We start from the raw sequence: 18,182 nt of genomic DNA, 5'->3' as shown, positions 1-18,182 counted from the left end.
CACACACACACACACACACACACACACACACACGGTGGGGGAGAGAGAGAATATTCCTAATTAGGAAAGCTTCAGCCTCCATCCTCTCCCCTCCCCTCACTTTGCTCCTCCCAGGGAACCTGAGCTGGAGGCACCAAGCTTGCTACTCCAAGAATTCCAGGTATGCAAGATCAATCCCAGGAGGGCTTCTGGGCAACCATGCATGGTTCCCCTCAAGTCAGCTCGCCTCCTCCTGCCCACCACCTCCGCAGTGTGCTTCCTGACTTCACCCGGCTCACTGCTGCTGTTGTATGGGAGGCCCAGGATCAGGGTGCAGCCAGCAAAACCCAGCCCAGCTCATCAGGAAACCTCACCCGCCTGATTCGCCAGGGTCTGGTGGGGACAGGCAGGAAGAAACCCTGGCTGGGGCCTTTGAATGCTGTGCCCCACTTGGGAAGCCTCAAACTGTTTTCACTTGACAAACATCATGGGTACCCGCTGGACCAGTCTTGGCCTCATCAGAGACAACAAGCAAAGCTGAAACCACACCTTCCTTAAGGGATGAGCACAGGGTTTCCTACCCGGGAGGCTGAAACAAGGAGATGGGGGAAGCCAGCAACAATGCTGGGGGCCTCCTCTAGCCTCTCAGACCTCCCCTCAAGGTCCCTGAGCACCAGCTGAGAAACGTAAGCAGGACTCCCCAGAAGTCGGAGAAGGCAGATGCTGTCTCTGCTGTTTTTGTGTGGAGTCCTATCTCCAGCATTTCCGAGGCGATAAACACGGCTTGCCTCGAGGTTTGGATTCAGCGGATGGAGGAACAGCACCTCCAACAGCTGTCCTAGGTGGTTCTTGCCCTCTGGGAAGCTGGGGACACACTTTGCAGACTGCGTCCATTTTAAATACCGAGAGTGCCCTGTCTCCTGTTCTATCCCTTCCTGAGGGCCACTCTAGAATGACGGTCCCCTTAGAAGAGCCAGGACCCCATGCAATACCCACTCAGCAAGCCAATGGTCACATCCGCAGGAGGGCATCAAAGGGCCACCACGTCTCTTCCCGCCTCACCCAGTGACCCAGTGACTCTGTTCCTCAGAGCACCCGCTGCCCTTGGCTCCTCCCACTCTTCCTCACTCTCCAGTTCAAATACCAAAGAGAATTACTAGCTAAAACTTGCTTTCTTTTTAGCAGAATGGGTCGGCTGGGATCTACTTCAACAGTCCCAGAAAAAGGCGCAATGAGTTCACAAAAGATTCTACGGAGGCAACATGGCGGCACTTCCCACCATGAGTAGGTCACCCCACCTGAATTTTAGACCTCAGAGGAAATTTTTGTAATGTTTCCTCCCAGAATCATAAGCGCAGAGCCTGAAGGAAGAGCTCCGTGTTGGTCATTTTTATTATATAACAGAGTACCTGAGGCGGGCTACCTTAAAAGGAAAGAAGGTTTATTTAGCTCACAGTCTGGGAACATGGCCCAGGCTCCAGTGAGGGCCCCGGCTGATTTCCATTTCTTCACTACAGCTGCTCCTTCTTCACCAGCCTGAAAACTATCCTGCCTTGTAATGTCCTGGCAAATCAACCATCATCTTTGAATTCATCCTTGCTCAGGTTCTCAAGACAAGAGCACAGTGAAGCCATATTCTTAGCCAAAATTACACAAATGGCCCCTAACCCGGTCACTGGGAGAGTCCGTGTTCCCTCTGGAAGTCACCAGACAGGCCTCCACAGCCCGCATTTCTCTCCTTCAGGCTCCGCTCCAGCACACTGGGGGCTTTTCCGACACCAGTATCAAGCGCTTCCGCATTCAGGGCACAAAAGAGTTTGAGAGGCCGAAGAATCACCTGTTCAGGCTCCTCACGGCAGCAGCCCCACTTCTCAAAAGCAACTTCCGTCTCAGTTTCTTTTCCTGTGATAAAAGAGTCTCGTGAAAGCCACTGAAGGGAGAAAAGGTGTATTGGGCCTCCAGCTCCTCTCACGGCAGCAGGGCAGCGGCTGCTGCTCACGTCCGTCCGTAGCCAGGAAGCGGATAGCGCTGCTTGTTCACGCTCTGCTTCCTCCTCCTCCTCATCCCGTTCAGAGCCCCACCCAGGAACTGACGCTGTCCATATTCCCAGTGAGTTCTCTTACCTCAGTTAACCTACTAAAGACAGTCCCTCACAGCTGTGCACCCAGGCCAAGCTAATCTAGACAATCCCTCGGTGCGATTCCCTTCCCAGGCTGCTCCAGATCCTGCTAAATTGACAGCTGAAATCAGCCATCCCAGTACTCAACCTCATTGGTCACAAATGAGAGCCACAATGAAATACTACTACGTGTTGTGGAGGACAGTTATATCCTATTTAAAAAGAAAAAAAAGGAAAACAAGTGTTGAAGAGGATATAGAAAAGTTCAAATCTTTGTACCTTGCTAGCAGTAAGGTGAAGTGGTATTTTAATGAATAAATGGATAAACATCCTGTGGTAGATCCATACCGTGGAATATTACTTGACCATAAAAAAGGAAGGAAGGGGTGATGTATGCTGCAACACGGATAAACCTCAAAATATACTAAACAAAAAGAAGTCAAACACAAGAGGTTTGCTGCACGATCCCGCTAACATGAACTGTCCAGAGTGGCTGGAAACAGCCTGGGAGATGTGAGGAGCTGGGAGCGAGGGTGTGAAGGGGAATAGTGGGGAACAATGGCTTAGCGAGCATGGCCTTTATTTCAGGGAGCAGGAAGGAAGTGGTGGTTAGGATGTGGGGGCGCATGGACTAAATGCCAATGGATTTTCACTTTAAAATGGTTAATTTGGCCTGGGGGGATGTGGTTCATTGCTAGAGCCCACGCATAACACGCACAAGGCCCAGGGTTCAGTCCTCAGCACCAGAAACACACACACACATACACACACTCACACACACACACACAATGGTTTATTCTGTAGTGCAAATGTTGGCCCAATTTAAACGAAAAGGAAAGGGAAGTTGATAGTTCTGAGCAGCCTGAAGCCCTGAGTAGGTTCTTGGAAGGTGTCACCTGGATCAGAACCTTGACAAAGATGTGTCTTCCTGTTGAATGAAACAAAGAAATAAAACATAAAAAAAAAAAAGGGAGGGATAGGATATGGCCGCTCCTGGGTATGGTAGAGGAGAAAGTTTATTATAGACAAAATCACAAAGGCAGAGACATCTAGGAGAGTCCAGAGTGAGCATGACCCTGAGCTGGGCTAAGCGAGGAGAGGGGGAGGGGAGGGCCAGAGATACAGTGTAGACTAAAGGGCGTGTAACCAAAGTGGTGGATTATGTAGGGGAGAGCAGCCGGAGGAAGGGCCACCCAGCTGGAGGAGGGCTGGAGATTCACGGCAACGTGGGGAATGCCAGCCTTACCCTGTAACAGGTAGGGACTGAGGGATGCTGGGAGAACTCTGATATGTTAAGTAGACACCTCAGTCAGCCTGATTGTCCCAGGTTTGAGATGTAACATCTGGGACACTATCTGGCTCAGCTCTCCCTCCCGTCATTGCGGTTCTGCAGTAAGGAGCTACTGCACGGCCCTGTCTCCGACTTCCTTCCCCAAGCAGTTGAAGCCTGCAAGGTCAGACTTCCTCCTGACCCTTCCTAACCGTTTGCTTAGCTTTACAACTACATAAAAGCAAAACACTCAGCCACAAATCCAACTCAGAGCCACTAAATAGGCTCGGGACTCTAAATGAAGAATCATAGCTGAAGTAATTCTCCCTCGCAGGTTCAACGTGGCCATTTTAAACAAACAGCGGCAGAAGGAAGTGACGATAATCTACCTTTTGTTCTAATTTTAAAACACGAATAATTAACCTGCCAGGAGGAGAACTAACGCAGACTTCTAAGAGTGGTTCAACCTACTAAAGGTCCACTTTGAAAACAGGCTGGAAGTGCCGGTCCAAACAGCCACCCTGATTTATCAACAGTGGCAATTCACACGGGACCAGTGAGTGCCGCGGAAGAAATGCCCTGTCCAGCACCTGTACTCTGTGGTCGGACGGACGGACACTTGAGTGCTAGGTGCACCCAAGGGAGAGAGGGAAGGAGTGGCGGGGGGGGGGGGGAGGGCAGGCATAGTGGTTTATGCCTATAATCCCAGAACTCGGAGCACAGGTTCGAAGCTAGCCTGGACAACATAGCAAAATCCTGTCTCAAAAATAAAGCAGAGGGGCTGGAGAGATGGTTCAGAGGTTAAGAGCACAGGCTGCTCTTCCAGAGGTCCTGAGTTCAGTTCCCAGCAACCACATGGTGGCTCACAACTGTCTGTACTGAGATCTGGCGCCCTCCTCTGGCATGTGGGCATACATCGAGGCAGAATGTTGTATACATAATAAATAAATAAATCTTTAGGAAGAAAGAAAGGAAAAAAGGAAGAAAGAAAGAAAGGAAGGAAGGAAGGAAGGAAGGAAGGAAGAAAGGAAGAAAGAAAGGAAAGAAAGAAAGAAAGCAGAACGGAGTCTCCAGGGAAATCGCATCCCAGTTGATTCAGAGGCTCCAAACTGCCCATTGTGCTCTGAGGCCTTGAGGCTCCTAAAGAAGGGAGAGGGAATGTGGAATGGGAAAGGGGGAGAGAGCAGAGGGGGAGGGGGAAACATGATAGAGAAATTAGGACAACAACTTCATCCCTTGTTTTGGAAGCTAATAACGCTGGAAACAACTGGCTGGCCTCCGGCGCGCCGATCACTCATAGCCTGGTTTCCAGAAACCAGCTAAGGGCAGGGCAGGACAGATGGCGCAGTCAGTGAGGTGTTGGGTCTGCAGGCAGCAGGACCGGAATGCCATCCCCGGGACCCCTATGCAGAAACTGGTGGCATACTTGGAACCCGGCTCTGAGGAAGTGCAGACAGAGAGGTCCCTGAGGCTCCCTGGCCAGCCTACCCTACATGATGAGTTCCAGACCAATGAGAGACCTTGTCTCAAAAAAAAAAACAAGGGGACAGACAGATCCAGAGGAACAACATCCAAGGTTGATCTCTCGTGTGTGTGTGTGTGTGTGTGTGTGTGTGTGTGCGCGCGTGCACGCGCGCGCACGTGTGCGTGCACACACACAGTTTCTTCATCAGAAGTCCTGTGACCTTGCAAAACTCCACTAATCTCCCTGAGCCTCTGGTACCTTATCCACCAGTACAAACAGAACCACCAGCCCCTGACATTGGAGGCTGGTGTCTTGTTGGTGACCTGCACAAAGGTGCTTCACCGCACCTGTGGGCTGAAAAACCAGCAGCGGGACCTAACCTAAAATGTGGCTACTTCCCTTGATGTTATGGCAGAAAAATGGGAACACAGCCAATGTTATTGTATGTTTTATTAAAAAATTAAATAAAATAACAATCCATGAAATGTATAAAACTGTAGTCCATAATTCATGGTGGGGACGGCTCAGAAGGTGCATCCGAGGGTGTGGCTAGGGCAGTTTCTTTCTCTTCGTATATAGGGGGCAGATCCAGTGGAAGATGTCCAGGGTGTGAGCTCTCGGAGGGTGACCCCGGTCCAGATATGGTGTATATGAGTTCCCGTTCTCTCTCAGAGGCTGCGCCCTGGATCTCAGGAGTTGGGGACCTCCTAGAAAGAAAGAGCAAAATTATGAGGGGACAGCCCTTAAGCACGAGACTTTTCTGAATGTCACACTTCCAGAGTTGTTTCTCCTATATTCTAAGCTGCTGTTGTTGATGAGACGGGGGTCTCATTATGTGGTCCTGGCTGGCCTTGAACTCACAGATCCGCCTGCCTTTGCTTCCCGAGTGCTGGGATTAAAGGCATGCACCATCACGCTTGCTTATTGTATTTTATAGATCTGCTTTCCTTACGCCTTAATTTCTTCTTTTTAAAAAGGTGTGCGCTGTGTGTCTGTGTCTCTGTGTGCGAGTGTGTGGCACAGGTGCCATAGTGCACGTGTGGAGGTCAGAAGACTCAAGAGTTGGTTCTCCCCTTCCACTACGTGGGTCCCCAGGATTGAACTCAGGGCATTGGTTTAGCAGCAAATGCTTTGACCCAATGAGCCATCTTGCCAGTTCCTTATCTCTTGATTGTCTTAGAATTGGCTGGAACTTAAGACAACGTGGCTCCTGCTGCTGGGCTCTTGTCAGTGAAAAGGCTCTGAGCAGAAAGGTTCCGACATCATGCAGAGACAGCTGGAGTGCCACTAGCACACACTGTCTTCTGAGGGCCATACAAGGTCCATGAACACGTGCAAATGGAAAATTAAAAACCAAACCGAAAGCTCCAGTTAGGGAGGGACGCTAGTCCCTGGAGAGGCTCCAACAGCAAGGGACTAGAATTGCGTCCCACTCGGCTGCTTTCCTAGTGGGTGATCTTTGATCCACCCTCAATCTCCATGATCCATCAATAATATTCTGATGGTTGCACTACCTTTCGCCTAGAGTGACTGTGAAACTCAGAAGATAATGCAAGCCAAACCAGACCCGGAGATACTGAAATCAATATTGCAGCCTCAACAGAGACTTGTCTGAAGCCCCTAGCCGTGGTTTTAGGTTTGGGAAAGTTTATCCATTGGAGGAAAAATTACAGCATTCATTGCTAGATGTCTTTCTCCAATTGCCTGGTCTTTCTGCATTGAAGCAATAGCTGCATTTACACCCTGGTCCCTGTCCCTGTCTGGCACTGCCCGGAACTCAAGCCTGGACATCTTCTATCGTGTCTTAGGTGTTCCTTATCAGTACCGCCTCTCTCGGTACACCCAGCCAGGGAAGTCTCCCTCCAATGTCTGTTCTCATGCTCCCTCCATCAGCAGCAAACCCCCATCTCCCCTTAGTCTGTGTGACCTCCTTCATTGTCCCTGTCACTCACTCTGGAGATCAGTGTCTCCCCCTTTCTTGAGGTCTGGAGGTCAGTGTCTCCCCGCTTTCTTGAGACCAGCCTTCCTCTTATGCTCTCAGTTTGTCTTGGGTTCTTGCTGCCTCAGGACTATCCCATGAGAATCTCCTTCCTGCTTTTGATGTAGAGTGGGGTATGGGGCATCTGTCTCTCAATTGTTCTTCGAAGCTCTGAGGTCCAGGGGCAACTGAACATGGATGGAGAGGCCCAGCTAGGCCAGGTCAGGACTTCCTCCATTAGAATACTGAAATCCTTCTGAACATGACCCCTGGAGCTTTGAACCTTTCTGCCGTCTGAAGCAACCAAGTTAATAGAGCACAGGCCTCCAGTCCCCTTGCAGCTGTCAGTGTGACAGGTGTGTTCAATAGGACCAATAAAGATGCTCAGGGGTTTCCTAGCAACCCTTCATCACTCTGTCTACAAGCTACCCAAGGTTTCCTGGCTGAGTGTGAGAATCAAGGCAGGAACTCTTGACATAACATCAGACACGGCACTTTAATGTCACCAGAGCTAGACCGGCTTGAACTCAGGCCGAGACCTGGACCGGCGACACAGGCCCACCGATGAAGAAAGGGAAGTCTTACCCATAGTTAAAAAGACTGGAATAGGAAGGTGGGTTTTCATTGTGGTGCAAACTGTTAGGCCCAGGAGGTCGAGTGCCTGCCGAAGACTCAGGAAAGTAAGGCGGTGGAGGGGGCGGAAATATTATCACCGAGTCACCTGGGGAAACACATCAGAAAAAAAAAATTAATGACTTCTGTCTTGCTCCAATACACACACCATGAAAGGTCAAAACCTCCCTGTGCACTCTGGGGTAGGTCTGGATAGCAACAGGCCTGTGCTGCTTCCATGTAGAGTAGAATAGGTTGTGGTTGGGAGGGAAGGGGTTGAACTCCTGTCTAACAGGTGTTTTGTTTGGGATGAAGGGAAGATTCTGGAAGCTGATGGTGATGCTAATATTACAATATCTTGAGTATATTTAATAACATTACCTTGTATGTACTGTATATTATATAAACGCAGATACATATGTATATAACATTACATTATATATATAATATATATATAAATAAACTGTACATACTGTGTATTTAAAACAGTTAAAAGAGGGCTGGGAGATGGCTTAGTCAGTACAGTTCTGGACTCACAAGAAGAAGACATGAGTTCAAATCCCCACACCCATGTAAGACCCTGAGCAGAATGACATGTTCCTGTAACCCCAACTCTGTGGAGAGAAACACAAGGATCCTTGGGGTTCATTGGCTAGCCATCCTAGCCAAATTAGCAACCATTTGGTGGCAGTTGGAATCCCCGTCTCAAAAACACAAAATGCAGTGTGACTGAGGAAGTTGCCCAGCATCACCAGCTCTCACTGCCACACGTGTGCACATATGAAGGCACACACACACACACACACACACACACTCAAAGAACACAAAAGCAAATGAAAATTAAAAAGGGTTAAGCCAGGAAGTTTTTTGTTGTTCTGGTTATTTTTGGTTGGTTTTCTTTTTGTTTTGTTTTGTTTTGTTTGTTTTGTAAGACAAGGTCTCACTGTGTAGCCTAGAGTTTTATATGTAGACCAGGCTAGCCTCAAACTCACGGTGATCTGTCTACCTCAGCCTCTTGAGTGCTGGGATTAAACACATGTGTGACTATGCCTGGTGCTGAAATAGTAACTTTCGGGATACATATAGGTTACCGCATTTTTTTTAAGTTGACCTTTAGTTCCGAGCTTTGAGTGCTCCAGGGGCAATATGGAGTCGGCCTCATCAGGCACACCTGAGCTAACGCATCTGCGAGAGTCAATAGCACGCTCCCTCAACTTCCCAGGGATGTCTCCCATTGCTTTCTAGTGATAATCTTAATTCATCAGAATCCAGCTGCTAGATAATGTGTGGAGTTGCTCAAATACAGCACTTTGCTCATGTGGCGATATGCCATGCCGCGCCCCACCTCTGCCTGAGCTGCATGGGTATAGTCAATTTTTACAAAGTTTGCTTTTGTGTCTCTGTTCGCTCTAGAACACCCCTGTGTTCTAAGGAAGAGGAATGAGGGACCAGAAACAAGCTCTAATTTGTCTTCCAATCACAATCTTGTAGGTTTCCAGGGCATACCACCACAGCCGCTGCCCAGAATGTTCTAGACAGGTGGTAACTCTGCTACCAGAGAACTGGGGAAGGACAGACTCTGACAGGCTGGCACCACCAGGTGACAGTGCCAGGAGGATGTAGGAAAGAGAATGTTGCTTCCTTGTAGGGAGGAAACTTGCCAGTGACCATAGCCCTAAGCAAACTCAGAATCCCTGGGCTCAGCTGCCACAGCTGTCGGCTGAAGCCGAACAGCACCTGTCTTGGAGAACAAAAAGGACAGGATGTGGCCACTTGTGTCCAATGTTAAAGCGCCGCCTCACACGGAACAAAACCTTCAGCCTGTGACACCTTGCGATGGCACCTTCATCTCCGTCACCAGCTAAGGACACTTATTTGCCAGAAGAAGAAACACTTCCAACTGGCAACGTCTGCCCTCCCTGCCCCCTGCCCCTGTAGGCTCAGCCCAGAAAATGAATGAAGTCCAGATCTCCTACGAGGAGATGGTGGATGAACTCTGACCCATTTACCACTCTGACAAACTGGAAAGGTTCTCTTTGGATTCAACTGGTTTTTAGAGGATATTGGTGGTTGGGCTGCGGACTGCTCCTTTAGAGCCTCCAAATTCAGTTCTCAGCTCCAGTGTCAGGCAGCTTGCAACTGCTTGTAACTCCGGTTCCAGGGGGTTAAACCCCCTCCTCTGACCTCCTCAGGCACCTCCACTCACGTGGACATATCCCTACACACACATACTAATAATGGTTGTGATGATAATAATAAAATAAACCTTAGCTGGGTATAGTAGCACAGGCCTTTAATCCCAGCACTAGGAAGGCAGAGGCAGGTGGATCTCTGTGAATGTGAATTTGAGGCTAGCCTGGTCTACAGAGTAACAGGACAGCCAGAGCTGCAGAGTGAGACCATGTCTCAATAGCTAGATCTAAAAAAAAAAAAAAAAAAAAAAAACGAGGACGCTTTTAGTAATTCTAGGAACTGGAATTAATGCTCATTTTAACTATATACTGTCCTGTAAAGGAAGCCCTCAGGGCAGACAAGTGACAGTCTGCTTTTCACGTGGAGATGGTAAATCTGCCTTCATGGCTCACTTTAAGCAGGACTGAATCTCAGATAAGAAGTTCTTTGGCGGGGGTCGTGCGCAGGATTAGATCCCCTGTAAGTGTTAGCTCTTATGATACTTGTGTTGTCTCTGTGAACATGGATATACACAAACAGATGAACCAGAGTGGTTAGCTTAGGATAGTACAGTCTACAAATCTGTCTGTTCTTCCGCCCCTGTGGGCTGCAACTCCCTTGGGGTCCAATGACCCTTTCACAAGGGTTGCCTAAGATCATCAGAAAACACAGATATTTACATTATTTTGATTCATAACTAGCAAAATTACTGCTATGAAGTAGCAAAGAAATAATTGTATGATTGGGGCTCACCACAGCACGAGGAACTGTTGTGAAAAGTCACAGCATGGGGAGGAGGGGGGCTTGAGAGCCACTGTGTTAATAGTGTTGCTGGGGATAGCAGAATTCCCACAAGATGGTAGAGTGTGTGTGTGTGTGTGTGTGTGTGTGTGTGTGTGTGTGTGTGTGTGTTTGGTGGTGGGTTACCTGTGTGCTCAGGTGTGCGCACATGTATGAGACAGAGAGAAGTTGTGGAGTTGAGAAAAGAAATCTGGACCAGCCGGGCGGTGGTGGCGCACGCCTTTAATCCTAGCACTCGGGAGGCAGAGGCAGGCGGATCTCTGTGAGTTCGAGACCAGCCTGGTCTACAAGAGCTAGTTCCAGGACAGGCTCCAAAGCCACAGAGAAACCCTGTCTCGAAAAACAAAAAAAAAAAAAAAAAAAATTTTTTCTCCCCTAAAAAAAAAAAAAAAAAATCTGGACCAGACCTAGGGAAGCCTGGTGAAGCCTTGAAGCCACACCCACTGTGACTTGAACCCTTGCCCAAAAGACCGAGACTCACCTACAGTGATATGGACAGGCTCCATACTGTGGGCGTGTCCCCCTTCCATATCAGAGGTATCTCGGCTGGAACTCAAGTTATTTTTCTTCTTAACATGGGCCACCACAAAGAAACACAGTCCCACAAGCACAATCAACGGCCCCATGATCTGCAGAGACAAGAAGCTGCAGATCTGGGGCTCTGGTTCTCCAATGTCCGTCTCGTTCATGGACTCCGGTCCCAATTCTGAGCCACATCCGGGCACCCAAATACCCAGCACACTGATGAGCATGCCACTGGTCAAGAATAAGAACCCGAAGATGAGGCACTGGGCGAACTGGCGGCTCTCCCCACAGACGAAGGATTGGTCAGGGTCCTGGTGGCCTCGCCGCTGCTCCTCCCGCAGGTGCAGGCGTGCCCGGGAGCGGGCCAGAATCACAATCCCAAGCCCCACCACGGCACATGACGGCCCAGCAATCTTTAGCACCATGCTGCAGTGTGAGAGTGGCCTATTATATTGGCATGCTTGGTAGCCGAAGATGGAGAGCAAGACTCCCACACACAACAGGACGGCACCGAGGATGAAGAGGAAGAAGATGAGCTTGCTGACATGCGTGTCCCTCTGGTCCCTATCTGGCTCAGTCGTTCCTACGGAAGACATGGCCAGAAAAGAAAAGGCTCCTTAGCTGTTCTCCGACGTGAAGGGGAAATACGTTTCCTTCTCTCCCGCAGTTTTAGGCTCTGTGAACAATAAGAAATGCAAAATTACAGCGGATACAGGTATCTACTGTGAACAATAACAAATGCAAAATCACAGCGGGTACAGGTATCTACAACCAGCTGTGATCTCTTGCTGACCATTGCAGAAATCACAGGAGGGTGACCTGTTAGGAGGCAGAATGTCATGCAATCGGTCTGCTGTAGAACAGTGACTTGGCCTATGAGTCAGGAGAACTGGCATTCAAAGACTCCCAAATGTGTAATTTCATGTATATATCAAAAAAGAGGAAATTCAACTACCATGCTTCTGAGATAAAGAAATCTTTTTAAAAATAAATAAATAAAATGACTGAATGTGGCTTTTCCTGTTCTAAATCTTACAAACTCATGTCTCTAGGCTATAATAATAATAATAATAATAATAATAATAATAATAATAATAATAAGAAGAAGAAGAAGAAGAAGAAGAAGCAGCAGAAGCAGATAAGGGAAGAGCCATGGAAAGAATATCTGATATACAGCTGCCCGGTATCAAGTCAGAACTGCTCTGAGAATTGCAGTAAATTTTTGTCTAGTTACTAACTTGCCACTTCCCATTCAAGACTCCTGGGGCTTTCCAATTCTCACTTCGTGCTAAGGCTGTGAGGACACACAACCCAGTGCCAGCAGTTTCAACAGAACAGAGAGGTAGTTCAGAAGGGCAGTGGGTTTGTGGACTTTTAAATTAGTTCTGTCAAAATGTGATTCTATGGCTCATCTATCTGATGCAAGCTCCGGGGCTGTAGAGACACCCCAACCCCACTGACAGTCCAGCTTCTGGACCCTGGCTTGACCTGAGAGAATAGGGCACAACAGGTAAAATCCAGTTGCACTGTGGAGGTAGACAGTGCCTTCTGGTAGGGGGACAGGCCAGGGCAGGTGGCTAAGGCTCACCCTCCGCCACAGTGCCACCCACTGCCACAGAGGCTTAGAAACATTGCAAAGCACTTGCTTACAAAGCACTAAAGACTCACAAAGCTTCCTGGAAAAGCAGGAACACGGGGAAAGAACCTTTCACAGAACCACAAAAGGCCAATACTTCAAGAGTATTTTATACTCATACTAGCTGGGCGTGTAGCACACGCCTTTAATCCCAGCACTTGGGAGGCAGTAGGAGGATCTCTGAGTCTGAGGTCAGCCTGGTCTACAGAGTGAGTTCCAGGACAGCCAGAGAGCTACGTAATAGAGAGACCCTGTCTCAAAATAAAACAAAATCGTATTATATGCCAACTTAGCTAAGCTATGGTTAAACGGTGTGCTGAGTCACACAGCGTTGGTCTCTGTACAATCTTGTTTTTCTGAAGCGATCTTGTTTTGCTTGGGCAAGTGAGAGTTAGGGCCCTTACTGTACCACTCACAAACACCATCCAAAGTCAGGAAGGACATATCCAAATAGAAAAAACTTTAAAACATCGTGCTGGGAAGATGGCTCAGTGGTTAAGGGCACTGAACTGCTCTTCCAGAGGACCAGAGTTCAATTCCCAGCAACCACATGGCCGTTCACAGCCATCTGTAACTCCAGTTCCAGGGTATCCACATACAGACATACATGCAGGCAAAAATAATTTTTAAAAACTTTAAAACGTACTTTGCCATTCACATTCAAGATCACAGGAAGGCATTCATGGCTGAGACCTTCTTGTCAAACCAAAGCCATAGGTAAGAAGGTGAGTTTGGGTGAAGAAAGTAATCGGTTAAAGCCATCATGAGAAGTAATTTTTCCCAGGGAAAGTGCAATAGAACCAGAAGGAAGTGGAGGGGAAAAAAGGAAACGGATGAAGTAAGCTTTCTTCTCAAACTTGGAAAAGTCACATTCCATAAAGATGCTGTTAAGACGGAAGACTTAAAGCATCGCGCTAATTTAAAACACGTCTTCCCTAGGGACATTCACATAGATGGAAAAGTACCTAAGAAACTGAACCTTTTCTACCTAAAACTTTTCCAGAGTCAACCCCACAAAGCCAAATCCGCTCATAAACACTCCTTTGGTGTTTCCAAAAGTCAGTCAGTCCCAAATCAACAGCATCTCTCTGCTTCCAAAGCTCGGGAGAGCTGGCAAAGCCAAGCCAGGAAAGGCAAGTGTCTGCGGGGAGTTGCAGCAGTTCCCCGGGGTGCCGCTTACCTGAGCTGATCCTGGGACTCTCCGCCGCACGCCTGGCTTCCACGCACACCCTCTGCGCGTCCGGGCGCGGAAGAAGGGCCGCCTCCGTGTGCACAGGGCCGGGCGGTGCCTGGTCCGCGGGCACGGCGGCCGGGCGGGGCAGGGCAGGGCTGACCGGTGGGAGCTGGCCGTCGCCGGGTGCTGCCCTCCTGGGGCCTGGGCGCGAAGCGCCCGAGCGCAGAACTAGGGGCAGTAAGACTTGGCGGTGCACAAGAGGGACGGGGGTGGGGTGGAGAAGCAGATTGGTACGCTCCACCGAACTGGGGGTACCAGAGTTGAGATTGTCCCCCTGGCAGCCGGGGCTACGTGGCGGGCAGCTGGGAGGGGCACCGGTTTCTTTGCAGCCTAGGTGCCAAGCTCCTGGAGCTGCGGAAGAGCTGAGAACAGGAGAGAGCAACAGAGAAAGCCGAGGACCCCAATCCGCGGCTGAGCCGGGTCCCGCCGTCCGCTGCCACTGCCACTCAGAAGGCAGAGATGGCCCTTCTACTGCTCTGAGATCTTGACGTGGGAGTCACCAGAGCTAGAGCCCCGCAGGGAGCTTTCTACAACAGGGTATGGAAACACCTGGGCCGGCTAGAGAGCGAGACAGGGGATCTAGAACTCCAGCGTTCAACCTGAGAGCCTTGCTCTTAGACTGAAGTGGATCCCCCATCAAGTGTGTCACCCTGTCCTGTCCAGGCAATATATGTATGTGCACGCAGCCATAAAACACCCTTCCTGGTGCTCCAAGGATTAAACTGTTAACTTTCCCTGACCTTGACCGCGAGTTTCTGATGGGCTTGCTAATCCCCATGCTATTTGTAACCTGCCCCGTGACAGTTGACAAGTATCCAGCTGTGCTAATTTCCACACCAGCGGTCAGGCCGTGAGAAGTGAGTCAAGTGTGCTCCGGACCCAAGCACGGAGGCACCCAGAGCTCTGGGGACTTTCCCAGCCACGCTTTTTCTCACTAACTTCCTGTCTCCTTGGAAGCCTTCCATTCTTGCTAGCTTCCCTATGATAAGTTCGGCTTGGTAAGAAAAGGTGAGGAAAGGAACCACAGCGGGGGTCTAAGAGGGTCTAAGGGGGTCTAAGGGGGTCCCTGGGCTTTGAGACTGGTGGAATAGGAAAAGTGAAATGGGGGTTCATGGGGAGGCTCACAGCCATGGGAGGGGAGGGGGGCCCTTGTCTCATGAGCCAGATGTGGGCTTTCACACAGAAAGGGTGCTCTGAGCACTGAGTCTCTTAGCAAGGCAGTCTCTCATAAGAGCTAATACCAGCACTGAGCACCCAGTCGGCTCTGCAGAGTCCCTGCCTTCTACCTGCAGCCCGTGGTTCCCTACTGTGTTTCTCCAATTTCCTGGGCAGGTCGGGGCCATAGTGCATGAGGATCTAGCAGACCGTTTGACTCGGTGAAGGAACTGAAGCCCACAGCTGAACTGACCACCTCATCTGCCTGCACAGGGGCGAGCGCCCAGATGTGCCCAAAGTTCAACGTTCTTCCCTGCGCTCACCTGTCACCCAGAGAACACACATGCTGTGAACTTGGAGAATGTTTTTATTACTTGGTCTTGTGATGCCAGGGAGGGACCTGTGCAGATCAATAAAGGAACTGTCCCAAGGACATTGCAGTCATCCACGTCTTGGGTGGGGGCTCTCTTGGTCAAAGGGCCACGATAAACCAGTCATCCCCTGGAAGGGCACCAAGGCATGTCCAGTTAAGGGGCAGAGAACTGCCAGTGGGCATTGCACAATCTAGGCAAGCCCTGGGCATTCTAAGAACTCAGGCAGGCCCTCACACCACTAGAACCCCCCACCCCAGGCCTGCTAACAGCTCTTCCCGGAGCAAAGTCTTCCCTGCCTGCCTGTTGCCTTCTCCTTCTTCCCTTCGGTCTCTGGCTGAGTCCTGTATGAGCTTGCAAAGGGCCTGTTGATTCAGCTGCCCCTCTGGTGACACATGACTTCGGGCTCGCCACCCATGACAGCCTTGAATGTCCTGGCACCAAGGACAATCAGATTAGCTCTCCCTCGGGACAGCCACCATTTGTGTCTTTTGGAGCCTGCTCGGCTGAACCAAAGCCGTGAAAACTGATGGTCTGTCAAGTATGACTTCAAGGTGCTTGTCTCTAGATCACGCCTGGTCTTGGGAGAGGGGCTGCCTGATCCCAGCCGGACAGTGAGAAAAGGGACATCTGATGGACCTCTAAGAAAAACAGCATCAAAACGAGATTTTAAAACTGAACGAAGCAAGGCACAGTAGCAAAGGCCTATAATCCTAGCCCCATTGGGAGGTTAAAGCGCAGGAGTTCAAGGATAGCCTGGGCTACGTAACAAGTTCCAGGTTAACCTGGTCTACACAATGAGGCTTGATCTCGGAGAACAAAACAGTACAAAACAAAACTTGGATGTGCCTCAGATCCATCCAATCCCTGAATACAGGAGAATTAGAGCAGCAGTGAATACTATTCCCAAGAATAGCAGGTGGAGAAGGATTGTTCTTAATGGGGCGAGTGGTGGAGGTGTCTCACAGGCAGCACAGAGGCACAGACTCGCTGGGAATGAGGAAGCCACGCTGTCTCTTCGGTCTAACAGCCCCTAAACAAAGAAGCTGAAAACAATAGATTTACTGTCTCTCACAGTTCCTGGAGGTCACAAAAGAGGTCAGTTTCTGGGAGTGGCTTAGCTGGGTGGTTCCGGTTTGGGGGTCTCTCCCAAGGCTGCAGCCGCAGTGTGGGCCAGAAAGGCAGATATGAGTAGGTGTGGCTGGGGCAGGAGCAGCATCTTCAGGGTGAATCACAACTCCGTGGCCAAGAGCCATCCCTTTAGCCGAACTGCAAGAATGTCCTTACAGTGGGGCACTTGGGTTTCCTTGTGGGAGTCACGCCAGAAAGCACCAGAGGAGGGCAATATGCAGAAATATGCAGTAGCCTCTAAGATTCCACGCCTCTACTTCCGCCTCCTTCCAGTCCTCTGGATTGAGCCACTAAATCAAGGGAAGGAGAATTGGCTGTACAGCAAAGGATCTGTGGACAAGTTTTATAAATATCTGGGAAGAGGAGAAAAGAACCCTTTAGGCAGAGATCACAGCAGTGTAGGGGCTGAAGAACAATGGCTTTGTACTGGCTGCTCTTCCTAAGAACCCAGAGTGGAGGTCAGTCCCCAGCACTCACATTGGGCAGCTCAGGACTACATGTAACTCCAGTCTCAGGGGGCTGGACACCCTCTTCTGGCCTCTTCAGGCACCAGCACCCTCGTGGCAGATACACAGATAGACACATACACGTAAATAAAATAAAAATAAACCTTGAAAACCAGCAGGGGGCAGAGAGATGGTTCGGCCATCAAGAACCCTTGCTGTTCTTGCCGAGGTCCTGGGTTCAGTTCCTAGGACCTGTAGGGCAGCTCACAACTCTCTTTCACTTGTTCTGGGGGCTCTGGTGCCCTCTTCTGGCCTCTGCCAGCCCCAGACATGCACCTGGTGCCAGCATACACGCAGGCAAAGTATCCATACCCATAAACACACAAACAAACAAGCAGCAAAACTCTGAGATGGGCGTGTTTGGAAAAGAGCAGGAACCAGGGTGGTTGAAGCAGGTGAGCAAAGGGGTGAAGACAGCGGAGATGACCACGGGGCACAAACGGCACAGTCGGCTCAGGAACGCCAGAACTGAGAGGAAGGAGAAAGCCCGCCGGCTTCCATGGGGCCTGGAAGAGCACGGTGAGAAGTCTCAGTGCGGGTGGGGAGACACCTGGGCTGTCTTTTGAGCTCAGTGTAGGATCTGATTTTATTTCTTGGCATGGGCTCTCGAGGGCAGATCTGGAACTTTTAGGTTACAGGCACAAGTAATCCTCCCGCCTTAGCCTTCAAAGAAGCTAGGGCTGCTGATTCGTTTTATTTAATATTTTATTTGATTTATTTTGTAATGCTGGATAACAATCTCAGAGCCTTATTTTCCTAGGCAAGTACTCTAAACTGAACCATAGTTAGAGATATTTTTAAAGAATTTTTTTAGTGTGTGTGTGTGTGTGTGTGTGTGTGTAGGGTTGTGTGTACATGTGAGTGACCTGAGGTGTTGGACCCACCAGTTCCAGGTGGTTGTGAACTTCCCACCATGGGTACTGGGAGCCATGTTTCAATACTATTCCCATGACTCCCAGATACTCCTCTGAAAATGCCTCCCTGGATCGGATCCAGCCACCCGGCTTCACAGCCAATGCTGCCAGTATTCCTGAGGTCATTTTTATGTTTTGTTTTGCTTTGTTTTCTTATTTCTTCTCAACCCAGGAGCCCGAAACATGGGTAGGAGTTGACTGATTGTCATGTTAGAATTTAAGGTTCACTCTGAGTACCTCAACTGAACCTTACAAGACGGTGACCCTTTGCAGTCATTTGCAGGCTGGCTGGTGCTGCAGATTTTGCATGGCTG

At 49.6% G+C, this 18,182-nt stretch overlaps 1 protein-coding gene across 2 annotated transcripts; it reads right to left on the bottom strand.

Annotated features, from left to right (window-relative positions):
- Nucleotides 1-5,341: 5,341 nt before the first annotated feature.
- On the bottom strand, nt 5,342-11,517 carry Tmem171 (transmembrane protein 171). 2 transcript variants are annotated; one of them, XM_005356435.1, is made up of 3 exons: nt 10,878-11,517; nt 7,397-7,532; nt 5,342-5,540 (listed from the first exon to the last, which is right to left on the bottom strand). In XM_005356435.1, exons 1-3 carry the CDS (start codon nt 11,515-11,517, stop codon nt 5,342-5,344), a joined length of 975 nt encoding a protein of 324 aa, XP_005356492.1. The 2 variants fall into 2 exon arrangements, with proteins under 2 accessions (XP_005356492.1, XP_005356491.1); XM_005356434.2 differs by having other exon boundaries at nt 5,342-5,537.
- Between the last annotated feature and the right edge of the window lie 6,665 nt (nt 11,518-18,182).

This window comes from Microtus ochrogaster, chromosome 19, assembly GCF_000317375.1.
Source record: "Microtus ochrogaster isolate Prairie Vole_2 chromosome 19, MicOch1.0, whole genome shotgun sequence".
NCBI classification, from domain to species: Eukaryota; Metazoa; Chordata; class Mammalia; order Rodentia; family Cricetidae; genus Microtus; species Microtus ochrogaster.
This window is presented reverse-complemented; position numbering and strand designations above follow the sequence as displayed.